At 34.7% G+C, this 19,165-nt stretch overlaps 1 protein-coding gene and 1 long non-coding RNA gene across 3 annotated transcripts in view; one reads left to right on the forward strand and one right to left on the reverse strand.

The window, feature by feature from the left end:
- The window catches only part of LOC137849580 (uncharacterized), a 633,107-nt gene that overhangs the window by 548,366 nt on the left and 65,576 nt on the right, over positions 1–19,165 (forward strand). The window lies entirely within an intron of this gene.
- Positions 4,090–19,165, reverse strand: part of SLC16A7 (solute carrier family 16 member 7) — an 85,053-nt gene continuing 69,977 nt past the window's right edge. For both annotated transcript variants that reach the window (XM_068669337.1, XM_068669338.1), the window contains exons 3-5: positions 17,052–17,195; positions 14,679–15,491; positions 4,090–12,083 (exon numbers count right to left, since the gene is read on the reverse strand). In XM_068669337.1, the coding sequence (XP_068525438.1) occupies positions 11,812–12,083; positions 14,679–15,491; positions 17,052–17,195 (1,229 nt within the window). In that variant the 3' untranslated portion in view covers positions 4,090–11,811. The remainder of the gene's footprint in view (positions 12,084–14,678; positions 15,492–17,051; positions 17,196–19,165) is intronic.

Genomic DNA, 19,165 nt, shown 5'->3' on the forward strand with positions numbered 1-19,165 from the left:
AGCTGAGCCACTGAACTGAGCAACTTGCAGACCCGATATAAGGCATTGGTTAGTTATTTTGTATTGTGGATGCTTAGCTACAAGCTGGAGAAATTGGGGAAAAAAAAAAAAGAAAACAAACAAACAAACAAACAAACAAAACAAACAACAACAACAACAAAAAAACGAGACAAGCTGCAAGCTATTTTCACCTCAGGCTCTCCAGGTAGCTGTCTGATCTGCACTTGGAGGGAAGTGAGAGAAACATTATCATGGAGGCCTCTCAGTGACTTTCTTTGTTAAACAGAAAACTCATTGCTAAGACTGATGACACAGATGTGGGAATAAGTTATTAACTGATATACAAAATGGAGTTGTAAATAGTTCCAAGGTGTTTCATGCTTGTTGATGATGCCCTTCAACAAATTCAGAACTTCAAGCAGTCTGCTGGCTGCAAACTTGTGTTAATTTCAAATTCTTGAAGGGTATTAAGCATGTCACACTTCTGAAAGCCTGTGACTATAAACTTCTGTCAAAAGCCCACTTGCAACCCTCTACCAGCTGCACTGAATCTCCAGGTTACTGATGCTGCTTTTGTTAAAGCAGAGTTTAGGAATGAGTTTTTAGTATCTTTTCACTTGATCCCTGAATTGAGATCATTTAGTGAGATCAATTAGGCATTTGAGATCATTTAGGCAGTATTTCACATTTTCTTTTTGCATACTTTTTGTATACAGACTGAAATCTAGATCTGAGGATGGGAAGAGAAATATCTAGTTGTGTGAGGTAGTCATTTTCAATCAACTCAGGTTCTGAGTTTGATACAAAAAATCTAGCGTCCATGTAAATACAAAATGTCTGACTGCTAATTTTATTAATATCCAAAAATTAAAACTTTTGTTTGCAATGTACATCAACCAGGTAAAAGAAAGAGATCATCAATACAATCTATTTTTTTCATCGTTCAGAAGTGATGCATAGTGTATCTTTCTAAAACAATGCATTTCCTACAATATTACCCAATATTACCCATAGGATTTTTCTGGGTCTAGAGTAACAGAAAGTTCTTTCACTGGTGCTTTCACTTTGCATAAAACATTCACTGTTGGAAGACTTATAATCCAGGTGCTAGAGTCCATCCATGTGAAATGGAAGAAAAGATTACCAGTCATAGTGGCAGTAAAAATTACGTAGAGCAGAGAACAGCAATTCACTCAATAATCCTCAATTTTTTTTGGAAGAGGGAATCATGAGTACCTTCACAGAATGTACAGGCAGAAGAACTGAATCTGTCTGTTTGTACGAATGAATAATATGATCATGGATGAAACCTGTTGTTTCATAAATAGTATCCAAATCTTCCTTTATTTCCATTCAAAAGGTCCAAAACATCATTGAGAACATGTGTTTTGTAATTAAGGCAAAGAAACGCTTTCTCTGGGGAAAAAAAAAAAAAAAAAAAGTTCAACCTAAATCATTTTTTTCTCAATTATTCAGTTCAGTGATTGTACTGAATAATTGCACTGCCTAAATGCTACTCATTTATCATTCAGACCAAAATGGAATTGCAGTTATTAATCAAAGTATATTATGATGGTTGGCAAAATGAATCACTGTTCCTCCAAAATAAACTTTTTGTCAGTAAAAAAAGATATATGTATGACACTACAAATTTTGCCATTTCTTTTGATGCCTAGCTATGGCTTTAGGGTTTGAAAGGACCGTTTCTGAAAATGTTTGTTTTGTGCAAAGTATGAGCACATAAAAGTTAGTTATTTCTTTTACTGTTTGGTTTAAACTTATTTTAATAGCCATAAGACCTGACTGGGAGTACGTATTGTTGGTATAGAAGGCACCAAACATTTCTAGTATCACAGTAAATTGGCAACAGTTTTATGCAGAAAATGAACTCCCAGCTATTGCTTGATTTTCTACAATTGAACAATTTACAGGGAGGAAATTATATACATACATAAATATATAATTACATTCAGGTTAAAAAAGAAAAAAAAGAAAGAAAAAAAAAAAAACAGACATTGAAAGAAAGAAACTTCATATATTTTGTAAGAAAACAAAGCCTTGCAAAACACTTATAAATTCTGTTGAATATAAGTCAACAATATGCTGTGGTGGCCGAAAAAAACAACTATATCCTGAAGTGCATCAAGCACGACACTGCTAGCCAGTCGAGAGAAGGGATTGTCCCACTCAGCTCTAAACAGGTGTGACCTCACCTTGAGTACTGTGTGCAGTTTTGGGAGCCAAAGGACATAAAGAGTGTCCAAATGACACTGTGCAGAACCAGAAGTTGAACTTGATGATCCTCATGGCTCCTCTTGAAGGGAGCCATACCATACCAAGTTGGGGATGATATTACCACTTGAAAGCATTCACATTAAAATTGAAAAAATCAAAGCAATAGCATCTGATCTTTATTATATTATAAATATATTGCAGTATATTAGAATGGCATTTATGAAAGCTGAACAATATGTCCTCCAGTCATGCTTTTTTCTTTTTCTTTCTTCTTTTTTTTCACTTTTTTTTTTTTTTTCTTTATGGAGACATAGCCATTCCCAAGAATTTTCTGAAAGATGCTTTTTATCAGATATGGTATGACACTTCTAAATTTTCCAAGATGTTGGAAAAACAACAACATTTTTTCTTACTGTTGTTATTTAGGTGTTTGTGCTTTTGTTGTTGTTGCTGCTTCATTTTGTTTAGCTTTGATTTTCTTTTTAAATAAAATCAATGTCTAGCAGCTAAAATGTGTCACTTGATGAGTATTTGTTTCAGCATGGCTAGTGTGGAAAAGTCAGGAGGAGAAGAGTACATGAAAGAGGAGAAACTACTTGGTTACCCTCCAGGTCAATTTACATATTAAAGCTCTAAACAGATGACCTTAAAGAAAAAAAAATGCAGACTGAGGTCTCCATCTATCTTGCCACTGAACTATCAAAATATAAAGGCTCAGAAACAAGTACGTTTGCTTAAGTGTCTATTGGTCATTGTCTATTAATCAGAAATATATTTTAGTCAAGCACCTGGATTCCTTGAGGCAACATAGGTTCAGCCATGGAAGTGATAGCAACAACGTCTTTGATCAAGCTCAAATATTATGTTGACATGGAAAACAAATGGGAAAGAGCAGTATTGGACTACATTCATTCTGCCATTTCTTTTACCACTCTGTATCTTTGATTTTAATTTTAGTCTTTGTTTGGTCTATGTCTCAAAATTGATTATTTATGAATACTACACATATTCAAAAATGTAAATATTATAAGAGGCTAGAATCTAAACAAGATCTAAATATAGTTTAGCTGAATCAACATTTCCATATCAAGAGAATTATTGATAACATTATTTGAAAATTTGTTTTGCAGTTATTAGAAATCTAAAAATAAAGGCCATTTGCTTTCATATTATTTATTTATTATTTTTTTTTATTCAGTAATTCAACTTTCTTTAAAAATTTGGCACATTTGTTTGCTACTAGCTTATTGTTTTTCTGTGTAGAAGGTTCATAAACTGTATGTAAAGGATATTAATCGACATCTCTGATTTTAAATACCCAATCACATTCTATAAATAGACACTAATTTAACTGGGGCAAGCAACCATAACATTAAGCCAATAGACAAATACATAAGACCTTAAACACTTAAGAGAGATGAGAAGGAATAGAGTTTTCTACATCCAGTATTTCAAGCCAAATTCCTCCAAATTCAAGGACAAATTCCTCTTCTGTATTCAAATGACTGTCAGTGATACATTAATGATATTGCATGTACATGGAATATAGAAAAACATCCCAACCAGACCAGTGGGTGTCCAGACATTTTTTGAGTAATGTACAAGATTCAGTTGTAATTACAGAGGAGGTAGGGACAGCAAAGGGCTGGTAGCATATTCTACAGCTGGTAGTATCCTTCCTATACAGGAAAATTTTTAGTTCTGTTTCTGTATGCAAGTGTAAGTGATTTTGAGATCTTAGCTAAATCTGAATAGTGACTCTATGAATATCTGCACATTTTAAAATTGCAAAAAAATTACTACTAAAGAATTAAATAATTAAAAAAAAAAAAAAAAAAAAAAAGCTCTTACATCTTCTCAGAAACTTTACATGGAAATTTTATTTTAATTTCTCTCTTTTTTTTTTTTTTTCTTTTTTCTTTTTTTTAAAATTCTTATCATACACATTTTTTCCTTGTACTTTTCCATAAATATATATGGACAAACTGGACATTAGACACTAGTACAGGCCTGGAATAAAGGTTTATGAGCAAGAATGCATTTAAGTACAATTTAATGCAGTGCATAAGCATTTTACAGGGTTAATATACATTATGAACAATGAATTTTGTCAGGTCAAAAATGCATTTGGCATGTAGAAAGAGAATGTCATCATCCACCCAGATGTCTTTGGAACATAAATAGCACCTCTAGCTAATAAATGATTGTCAAAACAAAACAAAAATAAAAGCCTAGCCAATATATTCAAGTAAAAAACATACAGTATTGCAAAATACAAAAAGGAAGAAAAAAAATTGTTAGTCAACAACAATGGCTACTGCATGTTGAATTATTGCATAGCAATACCAAGTTCTATTGGTAGATTGTAGACATGGTGAACTTTCCAGGTAAGTGGTAAGCAGAAAATACACCTATGTCACACTTAAGGAAGGGTATTCATTTAAGTGCTTTATGTACCACTCCGAAAATTTTCTCAAAAAAAGCTTTAAGGTAGAATGTTTTAAGAGTCAGAGACAAATGTAGACATTTCACTGACTTGCCTATTTGCAGACAAAATAAAAACAAAATGTGGAAAAAATACAAAAAGTTGTCTTTTTTTTATAGCCTCGTGTTCTGGAGAGTTTCCCATAATAATTTTATAGGAGTATTGTTTGCAGGGCCTTCAGTATCCTCATTTTGCGTAGTTTTTACAAGAGTATCATGTCCATCAATTTTTCATATGATCTTGTCCTACATACTACAATAGAAGAAAAATCAGTCTATATTTTACAGTCTATTCAGAGATCAAGTAGATAATACTTCCACAGCAAAACCAACCAACCAACCTCTCTGCAATGGAGGATTTCTGCTGTCTAACAACAATGATAATTCTCGATTATTTTAAGCCAAGTGAATCATTATTGAAATATCAATGTTATGGAATATTTCAGTTTTCTGAATGAATTTCTAATATAAATGAAACCACCAGAAACTGAGAAATAATAAAATATACTCTTGTAGAAAACATTTAAAATTTTCTGTCATTTGCTGCAGTCTTTTATCTGTTTACAAATACGTTTATCAGGCACAGTATGCAACTTACTCTAAAACATTATATATATTTTATATATACACAAATATATATAATATATATAAATTAGAGTTGTATATATAGGGGAATACATATATACACACATACACATGTGTGTGTCTATATTCCCATATATATTTATTAATATGTACATTCCAAAAGACACAAACTACTTGCTCTGGAAAGAAGAACAGGGGGCAAAAAAAGGGAAAAAAAAAATAAAAATTAAACTGTTAAAGGAAGGCTTGATTGGAAGGAAATAGATAATTTCCTTAGGGGTTGAACAGATTTGATCAGATATATATTCAAATATATCCCCTATATTTATAATCTACATTCAGAATGTTTTTTGTTTTGTTTTTGTTTATTTATAGACTATTAAAACAATACATATTGTGCGTTAATTAGGGACTGAGTCATTAGGAATATTACGCAGGGATAGCTAAATTTGCCAGTTGCAACAAATCCTGCATTTGCTGCTTTATATCTGACATTCCTGAGATTTGATATGGAGAAAATAAGGCTGAAGCCTCCACTGAAGCCAGATCATTTCCAATGTTTCATAAAGTTCTTTCACTTTGATAGTTTGTTTATGTTGGCTTCAGTGGACTCTGTACTAGGTCCTAGAAGGCAAGAATGGTTTGCAGACTAAAAAGAGTATCTTTGAAGAAACAATCATCTCTGGTTTTGTAAAGACGATATGAACAACAATCATTTTTCCTTGGCCCCAGTGCAATATTTTGTGATCATCTTCCCCAACTACCCCACAAACGGAAAGAAAGTTAAAATTCTGTATGACTTCCAAATCAAATAATTTTATTTATTTATTTTTAGGGGTGACGAAGAATGTGAAGTATTCTGTAATACTTTTTAGAACTGTGTGGAGGTATTAATGATGTGATGTTTCCATTTAGTTGATTCCATTAATTCAGAAATCGGGGAAAAAGAAAAAAAAAAAAGGCAACATCATCTCACAGAAAGGGCTTTGGATACTTAAATGATACTTTTTACACTTCTTTTTTTTTTCTTTTAATGACACTTTTTACACCAGTTCCATACTGTAAAAACTATACCAGTATGGCTTAAGTCTTCATACTTACTAAAACCTATTCCAATTGATTCAAAGAATTTGGTCATCAGGACGCACTGCCTTAGAATATAACAGAATATAACTGTAAGCCAAAAATACTGGGGATATTTTATTATAATCTGTATGTTTTACCACTATGCTTTTGTTAGCTGTATTCTTCCAGGGTCATGCAAGTCGCCAAACTGTAATTGAGAGGTAGATGACAGAGAAAAAAAATGATTGCAAAATAATAACAATTAATAACAATTAATAATAACACAAAATGCAATTTATGTTGAAATTGTATAGCAATACTTCTGCAAATTGTGATTTAAAAGGTGTCTATACATGCAAATGCTTTTAACGTATATATGCACAAATATCTGAAAAATACCCACTCCCCCAAAAAATCCAGACAGCCTTGTTAAAATTGATGTAATCTCTGATAATAACAAGTATTTTTAAAAATTCCCTTTATATTCCTCAGTGTGAATAGAAAAATAGTAATCTATAGAGAAACTAACAAAAATTGCCATTTTTTAGGCAAAATTGTCAGTATCAATTACAGCAAGTTCATCTAAAAAAAAAAAAAAAAAGTAATTTGCTTTGTTTAATGAAATCCTGATGGCAGCACCCAATTTAGCTATGTTGTATCTGTAGCTTACCAAATATCTGAATAATACCACCCCACAACCACACAGACCTGAAAGTAGCAAGTGAAAAACATTACTTAGGCAATTGAGGAAAGACAATGAAAAGAAAGCATTTAACAGAAGTCACTACATGCCAGGTACAAGATCTTTGTGTCACATCAGAATGGAAAATTGGGGGTGGGCAGAACCTTCAAGAACAATGAGAGTGCAAATGAAATTATAAAAATTGCAATTAGGTATGCATTTCTAATGGAAAATAAAATCAATATGATTTCTACATGGGTAAAACTAAGTAAGATTAATCCTACTTCTTAAGTGAGTAGAAGATGCATTGTTGCTTCATGGAATCTTTATGAGCAGTTGTACAAAAGTTGTACATTTGAAACTCCTCATTTGCCAGCACAGCTTGTGACTCTACAGAATTCTCTGGGAGAAGTTTCAAACAATTATATACACACTGTCAAGTTTTGTTTTTTTTTGTTTGTTTGTTTTGTTTTGTTTTTAAGTACATTGGATGCTGGCATGAAAAAAAATTAAAATTAAATTAATGTGAATTTTAATTCATGAATTTAGTGAAATTGCTGTCATCAACTTCAGCACCAAGTAACATTGAATTTATTCTCATAAGAAGAAAGTAAATAAAAACAAACAAACAAAAAAAATCTATTTGAAGATAACTTTTTCCAAAACAGCTCACAAATCACACTCCTGAAAAAAAAAGTATTGCAGTCTAACTACTATGCTACAACATTTCTTATAAAAAAATACTTTTGTGAACTTGAGGGAGATACAGAACTGGCAACAATTGCAAGCACAGTTGAATGGTGAGAAGTGGCAAGGGTGAACGTTTGTTCTTGAACAAGTACTGAGAATTATTGGTGAAAAGTCTTTCTCTGGAGTTGGAAAGGGCAATGCAGAAGAACCCTCCAGCTACTAGAGAAGTATGCTCCCCCCAAAAAATAAAGAGATAAAAGTACCTGGATATGTACTCTAAAGTATTTGAAATTTAACCTTGATGTTAAAAAGGAAAAATATTGATGTAGGTTCAACCTCCTTTCCTACAAATTTTAAGATTTTGGCATTACTTGATTAATCAGATACATTTAAGATGATAATTTAACTTAGTGACACCATGGCAGAGGTTTGAAGAGGCTGAAGTATAAAGGAGGTTAAGACCAACTCAGGATTTGCTTGCATTGACTGACAGAGACTACAGACTCTGTACTGCCTAACAGATGCATGTGGTATATCTTCAAATTTGAGAGCACGTTTCTTGATTGTAGGACAGAGGCATCTCTTAATCTAGACCCTGCAGTGGTGCACACTGGAGGCTGAGGTAACTAGGAGGATTTAGAGAGACAGTGTATACCCAGGTCTCATTTTGAAAGCAGAATTATAAAGAAATGATATGCAGTAAAAATTAGTGCTAGTAAGAATGATATTCAGCGGGTTGTAAGCAAGTTATACTCATTTTGAGACTGCTGCTTAATATAGAATTGATGCAAGGCTATTTGTTATTACTTTTAGAAATAAGACCTACATATTCAAAGCAATTGCCTCTTTATAAGCTGTTACTTGGAAGACATAGTTTTTTAATTCCAGGCAGTTTTTGCATAGATATGGTTCCAATCTTCTTCATCCCACTACGGATTCAGAATTCCATAATACTCATAGAATCATAGAATGGCTCGGGTTGGAAGAGACTTCAAAGATCATGTAATTCCAACCCTCTGCCATAGGCAGGGATGTCCCCACTAGATCAGGTTGCTCAGGGCCTCTATATCAAGTGTATTCTGATTTTTTGTTTTGTTGCCAGTTTTAAGAGGAAAAATAATGAAAGAGGTGTAAGGAAATGTTTCGCTTGAGTCAGTTCACGTTTTATATTGTTTCAGCTGCTTGCTACATCATTTTACCTTATTGTATGATTAAAAATTGTATATTGGTGAGTGGTGGTGAAGCAGCTCTTTCATTCCTAACATAATTTACTGGTAATAAAAGAGCAAGAGCTCTGCAGAGGGTTGTGTTTATATAAATTTTGATTTCCTTTGAGACAGGAACATCATTTTTGTTACTCATGGTCAGGTGTGTCTATGGCTCAAAGAAGCTTGTTTTTCCCTTATTTCCTATGCCATGTGTATTCTGCAATCCTGCACAGAACAGATTAGATGCCTGCATGTTTCCTACGAGCCTTTTTGCCCTTTTTTACCATCTTTCTTCTGAGTTTCTTATTTACCCAACAGCATCTTTTAACAGGCTTAAATCAAAAGATGACGCTGTCTTCTACCCTGTATTTTTTTTTGTATTTTTTGTATTTTATTTTTTTTTCCCAAAGAGATAATGAGCACCTCAGTCATATTGGCTCATTCAAGTACTCAAGAAAGGCGTCAAATCCTTTCAAATAATCTCTGCCTTTCTACCACTTGCTGTCAAGAACAGAAAGAACAGAGTAATGTTCCTGATGACTACTCTTTAGCTGAAGTTTCGGGTCATCTTTTGCAATCCAACCTTTATAGCTGATATTCCTAACTCTATGAAAGCTTAGTGCTTATGAAACTCTCCCTCTCTTTCTTATTCTGAGCATGTAGGGCCTTCACAGACTGGATCCTAGAATTCACCCATTATGCCCATATAGCCAAAACGAGATAAATACTTTTACCTCATGGGGTGTTGGCAGGACTACATCTTGGAAAGAGGTGAAATGTATTTATTTGTTCTATGGAACTGAGGGTTGGCAAAGGAACTGGAATTTTACTGAGATTAAATCATTTTCCTTTACACAGTTCACTGCTCAAATCCGAACATGTAACCCTTATTATCTCCCAAAACTCTGAAATGCAACTATTTTCTTGTTAGTGTACCTACAGAACATATAGGAGGTGTTTATTTTTCCTGCACATAATTAGGTAAAAAGAAGACATTTATTTCTGTACCATGTTGCCAGTAGATTCATGATGTCTCTTCCCCAAAACTGCTGAGATAATGAAAAAGATCAGCACTACTGTGGAAAATCATAGTGGAATATCATGATGATAACCCTGCAAAACAGAGGCAAGCACTATCAATATTTTTTGGAAAAAAAAAAAAAAAAAGGAATTAAGATAATTTTGTTGAACACTATTCTTAAGAAACTGCTTTCTCAAAAGCAGTAACATCTCCTAGTTTTTACTATTGTTCTTCTTTTGTTATTGGCACTTCAAAGTGCATTTAAAACATCTGTTAGTCCAACATATTTGCAACTTTTTGATATTTAAAAGAGGGCTAAAATGAATGATACTATTTTTTCCTAAACTGAATGTACGTGTATCCTGCATAAACAGTGCATGTTTTAGGAATCAGACCCTTAATTTTCACAACATCCAAGGTATTTATATACAACACTCCAAAACAAATATCACCCTTCCTCACCTATAAATAGAATAATAAAAGTACTTTAATTTAATACCTTCAGAAGATTGCAATGCTAAATCATTTTTGTAAAGTAAAATTTTAGGCTTTGTTTTCCTTTACTTAAAGGATGAGGAAAAATTGTGTACATTTTAATTGGTGTAAGTGAATGTGTGAAACCATAGACACAAGATCAAATACCCTCCACAAAAAAATGATATGTCGATACAAAGCTCCCAGAGTGGCACTGTCAATGTGCCTTGCAGCATTTTTGTTTAAATCAGCAATATGAAAAAGAAGTAGCTTTTTACTAAATGCATAGGAAAAGGAGATGAGAACTAGTATGAAGTTACCTGCCTGCAAGGATCAGGATCAGTTAGACCTTATATCTCCTCTTAGGAGACCATCAACTGATGACTTGCCAATAAACCCAAGCAGTTACACTGATGCCACTGCCATGAAACTGGTTCAGGCCACAAAAGACAAGGGTGGCCTGGATCCTTTTAACATCAGCAGGTTAAATCTAGTCAGCAGGGTTAATCTAGTCCCTGTAGAAAGAAGGCTTCACAGTCTGGTCCAGTTCCTTCAACCATACAGGAATACGCAACTGAACAAACTAATTGATGCTCCTGTTAGCAATGTAAATCCTGGTTCAAAATTGTTTCATTTAGGTTAGTTCAAATTAGTGAGCTGTGTTCAGATGTATCTGTTGAAGTACAACATAGCCACCTATCACAGGAGGAAATAACCTCCAGAATATATTCTAATTCAGCTGTTTATTGCATTTTAGAGATGGTGCCCACCAGTTGTTTGTCTTCCAACCTTAACTTTTACATCCATATTATAATTCTTTATACAGGTGTAATGTATATTTTGATCATACATTTGTATATTTTGAGCATACAAATGAGAAAAAAACGTTTCCATTGTGCTTCATTCAGGTACTCTTGTATCCTTTCAAACAGACCTTTGAGCTTACATTTGTTTTTGACCTAAGTGGTAAGTACAGTTTGGCCAGATTTTTTTTGCAGACATTAACAATAAGGGTGAACAAAAAGTATCCTCCCATATAAGAGTAAGAGATACTTTTGTATTAGATGTACTTTTGAAACAAAACTGTCACTGCAAGTCTTACGTGTGGTTTACCTGACTCTTGATTGTCCAGAGTCATAGTTTGGATGGGCTCATTGCACGGAGTCACTACCTCTGTAACCTCAATTTTGTATCTCTGAAATAAATAATCTGTAGATAGTAATTTAACTTGGAGTCTTGCCATAGGGCAAAAATCTGTTCCCATCCAATATTGTGACTGATCATTATTACCAGAAAACCTGTCCTGTGTGTTGAAGGCATATTTCTAATGGAAGTCATAAATGTTGCCTTCTGAGATACATTGCAGATTAAATATTGGTTTCTCTTTCTGAAGGATCTTCAAGAGCTTTGTCTGCTCTGCTGGCAGCATCTTCGTTCTCATTGTTTGTTAATGGTTCTGCCTCCTTCGAGTCAGCGTTCTTCTCGGCTTTCTGCTTTTCATCTTCTAACTTCTTCTCTTTTGCCAAAAGCCTATAGTTAATGGCATTACCAATGAACAACCAGATGCTGGCCACAATCACAATCACTCCACAGACAAAATACATGTATTGATATTCACCAGTAACATCCACTAACCAGCCTGGAATAGAAAAACAAGAGGAGAGATGCATTTTTAGAATAGAATACTCAATACAATACAAATATTTCCTCAGGAAAATATTTATATATGGCCTGGTTTTGAAGTTGGAGCAGAAAAGCTTTTTCAATGCACTCAAATTCTATAAAATAGAGTGGACCTCTAACAAAACCTGTATTGGTTAAACTACCAATTGTCACTGGAATCAAACACAACAATAAAATATTGAAGAATGAAATGAGTAAAGCTTAATGAATAATGATAGACATTTCCATTTTTTTTCATTTTCATTCTTTCATTGTCTTATTATTTTATTCACCTCCTAATTTTGTTTCCTATTGTTTTGGAGTGACTGTCTGCCACTCATAGAAGCTGCATAAAGACAATAGGATGAGGAGGAATGTGCCTTCTTAGGCTGCTGTCACTGTGCATCAAGTGCTTGCTTTTCATTTTTATTTTCCAGTGAGTGGTGAAAGAGATAGAAAGGCTTGTCCCTTCAGCCATCATCTTCAGCTGCTGAGTTTTGATGAAGCCTGTACCTTAAAATTATATTCACAACTCTCAGATTAGTTTGGTCACAACAACGAAAATAAAATCTAAGTGTGGTTCCACTTTATGAGCCATTCTTTCTGATTTTTTCAACTCCCTAATCAACATCTGTACATACCCAAGTAGTTAGCTCTGAACTCAGCTACACTAGCACTGAAATGCAAAAGATAACCTGCCCATTACAATGTATCTATTTAGATGCTTTTACTGGGTTGCAGCCATAATGCCGTAATTCACCTGAGACACACTTACAAGCCATCAAACTATTTTAGTCTTTTCTCTATTTCACAAACCTAGTATTAGGAAAAACTCAAGTAGCACTGCAAGTGCATAATTCACCTATTAGTGTAAATAGTACTATTTACCAGTTTTTATCTCTAAGCAGTCTTGCAAAACATTAAAAATGAGATTCTGCATTAACATTACTTCAGCATAATATTTTAAAGGATATGAACTAGTCAAAACTGGAATTTAGCTTTTCCCCATTGTCTCTATTTAACAAAAGGAATCAATTACTCATATAGTTATAGCACAAATGCATGCCTTTCAAATTGTCTGCAAACCTAATATATTGAAAAATACTCATATATGCTATTGCAGCATTTATATTAGATTTATATCCTTAGAGTTAATTTTAATTTCACAGCTGGAATGAAAAGGCTGGACTCTGTAACTCACGGGCTCACTCCCCCCACTAGGTGGCATAGGCAGAGTCTGTGTGAGAAGAATGCGTTTCTTCTGCCATTACCAAAATGAACTCATATGTTAAAAGACGAGGAAAATATGGAATATCTTGTGGACTATTGAACATTTACTTTTACACATATAATTGTATTGAAGTAAGTGGAATAGTTTTGGCTTATTTAAAATTTCACTCAAGAATGCTCTTTTCTTACAGATACTGACAATAATCCTTAAAATATGTGGATGCGTGTAATCGCCTTTAGGCACATATGGTCTTGCTGACTTTTCTGGCACTGCTTTGTGTGTAGTGTATATTCACGGGACTGGGAATCTCAGTATCTGTATTTTTTATTGTTAGGCTTACACTGCAACACATGCACACACATATTTAACCTATACTTTTTAGCAAGATTTGAGCATCTATGTCTTTAGTCTCTTATATGCTAAGAAACATAATGATTATAAAACTCACTAACAGCATTATTAAATACTTACCAAAAAAACAAAATAGAAAAGATAAAATAATCTAAGAGAAGATGCTTTTCATCATTTTTGGTGCTAGAAGCCCAAAAATTAAAAATAGCTATACACCAAGCTATACACCTAAGTTCCTTTTGAGATCTCCTTACTTGCAGTGAAAAGAGAAGTCAGTAATGTTAAGAACTTCCAATCCAGGTAGGATGATTGAATTATCTTAAACATATCTACTGGCTATAGAAACAGGCTGGACAACAGGCTGATGGTTGTAGGTGTGGTGTGAAGTCCATGCCAGAGCACAACGCTCCACAGCACAGTACTTGGCACCCTGCCTGGGCTGGTGAGCCTACCCCTGTCCTTTCCAGCACCTCTCTACTGGTCTCTTCTGTCTAGATACACAAATCCTCTTCATTCAGACAAATTAAAGTTGCTACTTTAAATGTAAGCATGTGCTTCTCTAGCTGTAATGAGGTTGGAGGTTAACTGAGATCTTCATAAAAACTGAGCAGTGGATTTGATCTGTTCAGGACAGTAAGAATTGTGCTGCTGAAAAACAAAGTGGAATTGAATACATGTAAATTAAGGCCACAAAGATAGCACTAAGTGCTATCAGGAAAGCATACATCTATCACCTGGACTTATGGGTCAGTCGAGATACGCTCTTAATCTATCTATTGCATATGCATGCAATACACCTTTAGATTTTCACGTGGGTCTGAAACTGTAAAGTGCAAAGTTAATAGATACAGTGCAGTGTTCCTATAGTTCATTCCTATTCACAGAGAAAATGTTACATAATATTAGGTATAAGTTTTATACTAATTCAATACTATACTGCAAATTTCATGCTGTCATGTCTGGAAAACAAATAATAAAAGAAATTCTTACCTCCTAGAGGAGGGCCTATGAGCACAGGGCAGCATTCCACAATGGTAACCAGTCCAACCGCACTGGAAAATCTGGCAGCCCCAACGAGGTCCATCAGTGTCTCAAAGAGAACACTGCTAACCATTCCAAATGCAAACCCAAAAAATACAGCATATATCACCAAGCCAGTGTAGTTTGTTGCCAGAGGACACAAGATATGACAAACGCCATTGTAGAAGACAGCAAAACTAAAAAAGTACTGGATCTTTGGCCGGATAAATTTGGAGTTTGCTACAAGTCCCATTGAAGGCCTAGCAAACATGTCTACAAAGGCTAAAATAGATAGTAAAAAAGCAGCAGAATATTCATCAATTCCCTTATGCTTGGCATAAGGAGCCAAGAATACTATTGGAGCAAAGAAACCAATAAACATAATGACATTTCCTGACAAATAGATCAGAAACCCTCTGTGTTTGAATAGGGATAAATCTAGGTATTTATTAATGGTTTGCCAAAAAGACTTCTTGTTGTTTTTGTGCAGGGTAGAATCTCCTGTGCCTTTTTCAACATCTTTTTTCACAGGAGGAATTGGTTTTGGTCCAACAGGTCTCATAAGTGACCCAGCCACACAGCAGTTCAAAAGAAGTCCTCCCAGAATGAGAAAGCTTCCTTTCCAGCCAAATGCATTAAAGAGGAATTGATTGAGAGGTGCCAATGTGCTCAAAAACACTGGACTTCCAGCCATGGCCAGTCCATTAGCAATGGGACGCTTTTTATAGAAATACTTGCCGATCATGGTCAAGGCAGGTTGTAAGTTGAATGCCAAGCCCAGACCTAAACAACACATAAAACAAAGTATTATTGCATTTCATGCACTAAACAAAACATATCATACATTTACCAAGCTATTTTTAAAATGACCAGTATCTAATCTAGTGATTTTCAGTGAAGATGAAAACCAACTAGCATAAGAGAATGAAAAATACAACTTCTTCATGGCTTTCCATGTGTGTAAATGCCAAGACTATGTCACAGTGATATTCTGTCATTTCTCCCTGTAGCATTGCAATAAAAGCCCAAATTTCTTGCTGTGTTTCAACAATGATAGAGACAGTGGAATGACAGAGGAACGATGGTGTCAGTGCCGTGACTCTCTGTTTTTTATTTACTAAGCTATAATACAATTCTCTCTTGGCTCATTTCACAAAAGTTATTAGATGTCATCTCAGCTACAATGAAAGCAGGGTGAATTTAAATGCATTAATCTCCTCACTTGATATTTCCTAGCCTATTTAAGATTGAACTTGTGTATAAAAGTGGAATTTAAAATGGCTAATTCTTTTGAAACACATTCAGCTCTACTTCCTCAGGTACTGAAGTCCCCACTAAAGGAGGAAAAGTTGCGGAAGAGGACGACAAGTATGGGAGCTGACCACACATCCACATCAGCCAAGTGCATGAGCTGCACCTCCAGGCCTTCTCTCCACATTAAGACATCTAGGCAATAAAGGCTAAGTAGCTATGAATCTTCTTGATGGCACAGGAAATAAGTTTTCTTCTCTGACAGACACATTACTGGCCCCAGACTTTACTGTTTAACTGGGAACAAGTTTAAAATGTAGTAAATTAGAACTTAAAAAAAAAAAAAATTAAGGAGGAATCCTTTAGGCCCAGTGTAGAGAAAGGTAAGCTGCAACACAAAAATAAGTATTATTCATTCATTACATGCCAATATTTCACCTCTAATCTCATTTGCCTTCCTTATTCTGAGGAGATAGTTCTTTTAAGGTACTTCTGGTAAAGAGGTTATTTAATTTACTGGCTTTATGACTACTTTAGTTCATTGCCTTTGGCAATATCCATATCTTTAATGACATTTGAATAATTTTATTTGGGGTTTGACTTGGATTTTAAACAGAAAGCCATTGAGCTGAAAGTTGTCATGTTTTCCATGGGAGTTTATGTATGTATAAACCTACAGAAAGCTGGGAGTGGGTTTTGCATTTTCACTAGAATTCTGCTAGCCTCTGCCACCCCATTTGACATTTAATGTGATTGAAAGCTAAAACAATGAATGTGAAATTCCACACAAATTACTGTAATAAGTGCTGTCACAAGCCAATCAATTTTTATACTATAATTACAGTGAAGCATGGAACAGTACATACATACAGCATTTATTGAATAAAATCATCAGTTATTCCTGGAATATCCTATGAAATAATTTAACATTACACCAGCTAATTTAAAAAATTAGGCAGTTCAGCTAGCTAAAATGAATTGATCTTGCTACCTTCTTGTATTGCATTTGTAGAATGCCTTGCACAGTGGGTTCTTGCTCAGTAAGGTAAAACAGCATTAGAAAAAATAAAATATTTTAAGGAACACTCTTACCTCCAACAACCCCAATACATAGATAAAGCTCCAAGACGCTATTGCAGAAAGAAGAAGCAATCATGCCAAATGAACACAGGATACCCCCTGCTATCATAACTGGCCGGCTACCATACTTATTGACCAAAATGCTGCTTATGGGACCTGTTGGTAGAAAGAAAAAACATTAGCAGGTAACAAGTAACTCCATCATACATGCCATTTTCTTCAGGATATGTTGGAATGTCTTACTATTCCATCCTAGAAAATGTTTAGCTGTTCTATACCAATTTGTTGAACAAAAACTGTTTGTGGCCACATGAGCCTGGATGTGGATATATATACTGCCTCCATGACAATATAACTATTGATTAGTCATGGAGATGGATCATAAGATTAAAGACATCAGACAAGTGAGAGGGATCGTTACAGTTCACAGGGAATCAATACTGAGATCAGTCAATGGAAGTTTTGAAAGTGCAAGGACTGAAGAATTTCACATACGAGACAGATATCGAAACTCCAGTTAACAGAGCAGAGGGAAGCTCCAGGCAAGCAAACTAACAGATCTTCTTGATCCTGTAGCATGTCTTGGACACCTACTTAAAACTACACAGAGACACAGAAACACCATCAAATGAGAATGTAAATCTCTGGCCCCTGAGTCTCATTTCCCTTACCTGACCCAGAGAGGAGCATTAAGGGGCAGTAAAATGACTATAGGCTGTCTAAGAAAATCTAAGATGTGGTTTAGCAAAAAGACCTATAAACTTAAAAAATATTGCTACAAACCTGTTTTTCAGTTTCAACTGCAGTTCAGTTTATAGTGTAATTATGTCCACACTAAACAAACAGCTAGTGTCCAATTTAGCATGACATGCATTATATGTTTTTTAAATGACCGTGACTAGAATAGATGGCATGCTACATATCAAGATTAAGAGGTTGTCAAAGCTCTTTAGGAAAACCTGCACACCATCTGATCGCACTATATTTGGCCCAAACCATTATGAATAGTCTTGTTTTTGCAATAACTAAACTTATTTGATTCAAAAATAAAAATACCCATAATAAAAAGTAATACATTTCAAACTGTAGCTGGCATAAAGTAGAGAGCCAAGCACTGAACCTGATTTCACTGCAAAACAGTTTTAAATCTCTCTGTATAGATATATTACTATTTAGGAATAAATGCCAGTGTTTCCATGATGCAAAGAAGCCAAATTCCAACAAATTTAAGAATGTGCGCTTCATAGGTACACTGTCATTTTAGACTCCATTGCTTGAATTGCTTTAAATATATTAAATTACTATTGTGAACATACCAAAAATGTTAATTACTGTATCTACAGCAGAAGACTTAGGCATACTCCAGATGATAAAAATTTAGCTTTCTTCCTTAAGGAAACAAGCTTCTACCATAATGTTGCCCTTCACCTGTCCCCCTTTTGTGAATCCTGAAGTCAGTTTGAAATTACATATAACTTGACTGACAAACTTTTCAGCTTGACTGACTGAACATTTAAAGTTCTAATTTACTACAAAATTTCAGTGATATTTAGATCTTACAGTCTGTGTATTCATTCAATAGTATAGGTCTCAAGGAGCCCGGGATCCCAGGGAAGCCTCTGTTAATAAAAGGGCAGCACAGACACTGGGAAATGTGCTCAGCTCTGCCCGAGTAAAAGCACAGTATGTAAAAGCACTTTATCTTCTTGCCCTGGCAGCTGGGCAAGGCTGGTAGGTGGGAGCATGGATGACAAATGGGATGGCTATTGTACTGGGAAGGTAAAAGATACTCAAAGTGTGGGTGTTAGGGCTCATCTTGAAGACATATAAAACAAGAGAGCAGGCTCTGCTAGCTCTGCTGCTCACTGAATTCTAGGTTAAGCATAACCATGTATTGAAACCAACAAAGAGAATCCCACAGCACAGAATGACCCACCAAATATATAATAGCCCAGAGATTTAATAAAAGACTTTAAATCACATAAGAAGCACTAAAACATTTAGCTGACATGACACCTTATAGAGATACCCAACATTTTTTTTTTCTACTTGAAGAACTACTACTTTCATTTCTACTAAGAACTGTAGTGAGGTGGGGTTTCTCCCTGGAAGGTGTATGCAGAAGG

Source organism: Anas acuta, chromosome 1 (genome assembly GCF_963932015.1).
Source record: "Anas acuta chromosome 1, bAnaAcu1.1, whole genome shotgun sequence".
Lineage (NCBI taxonomy): Eukaryota > Metazoa > Chordata > Aves > Anseriformes > Anatidae > Anas > Anas acuta.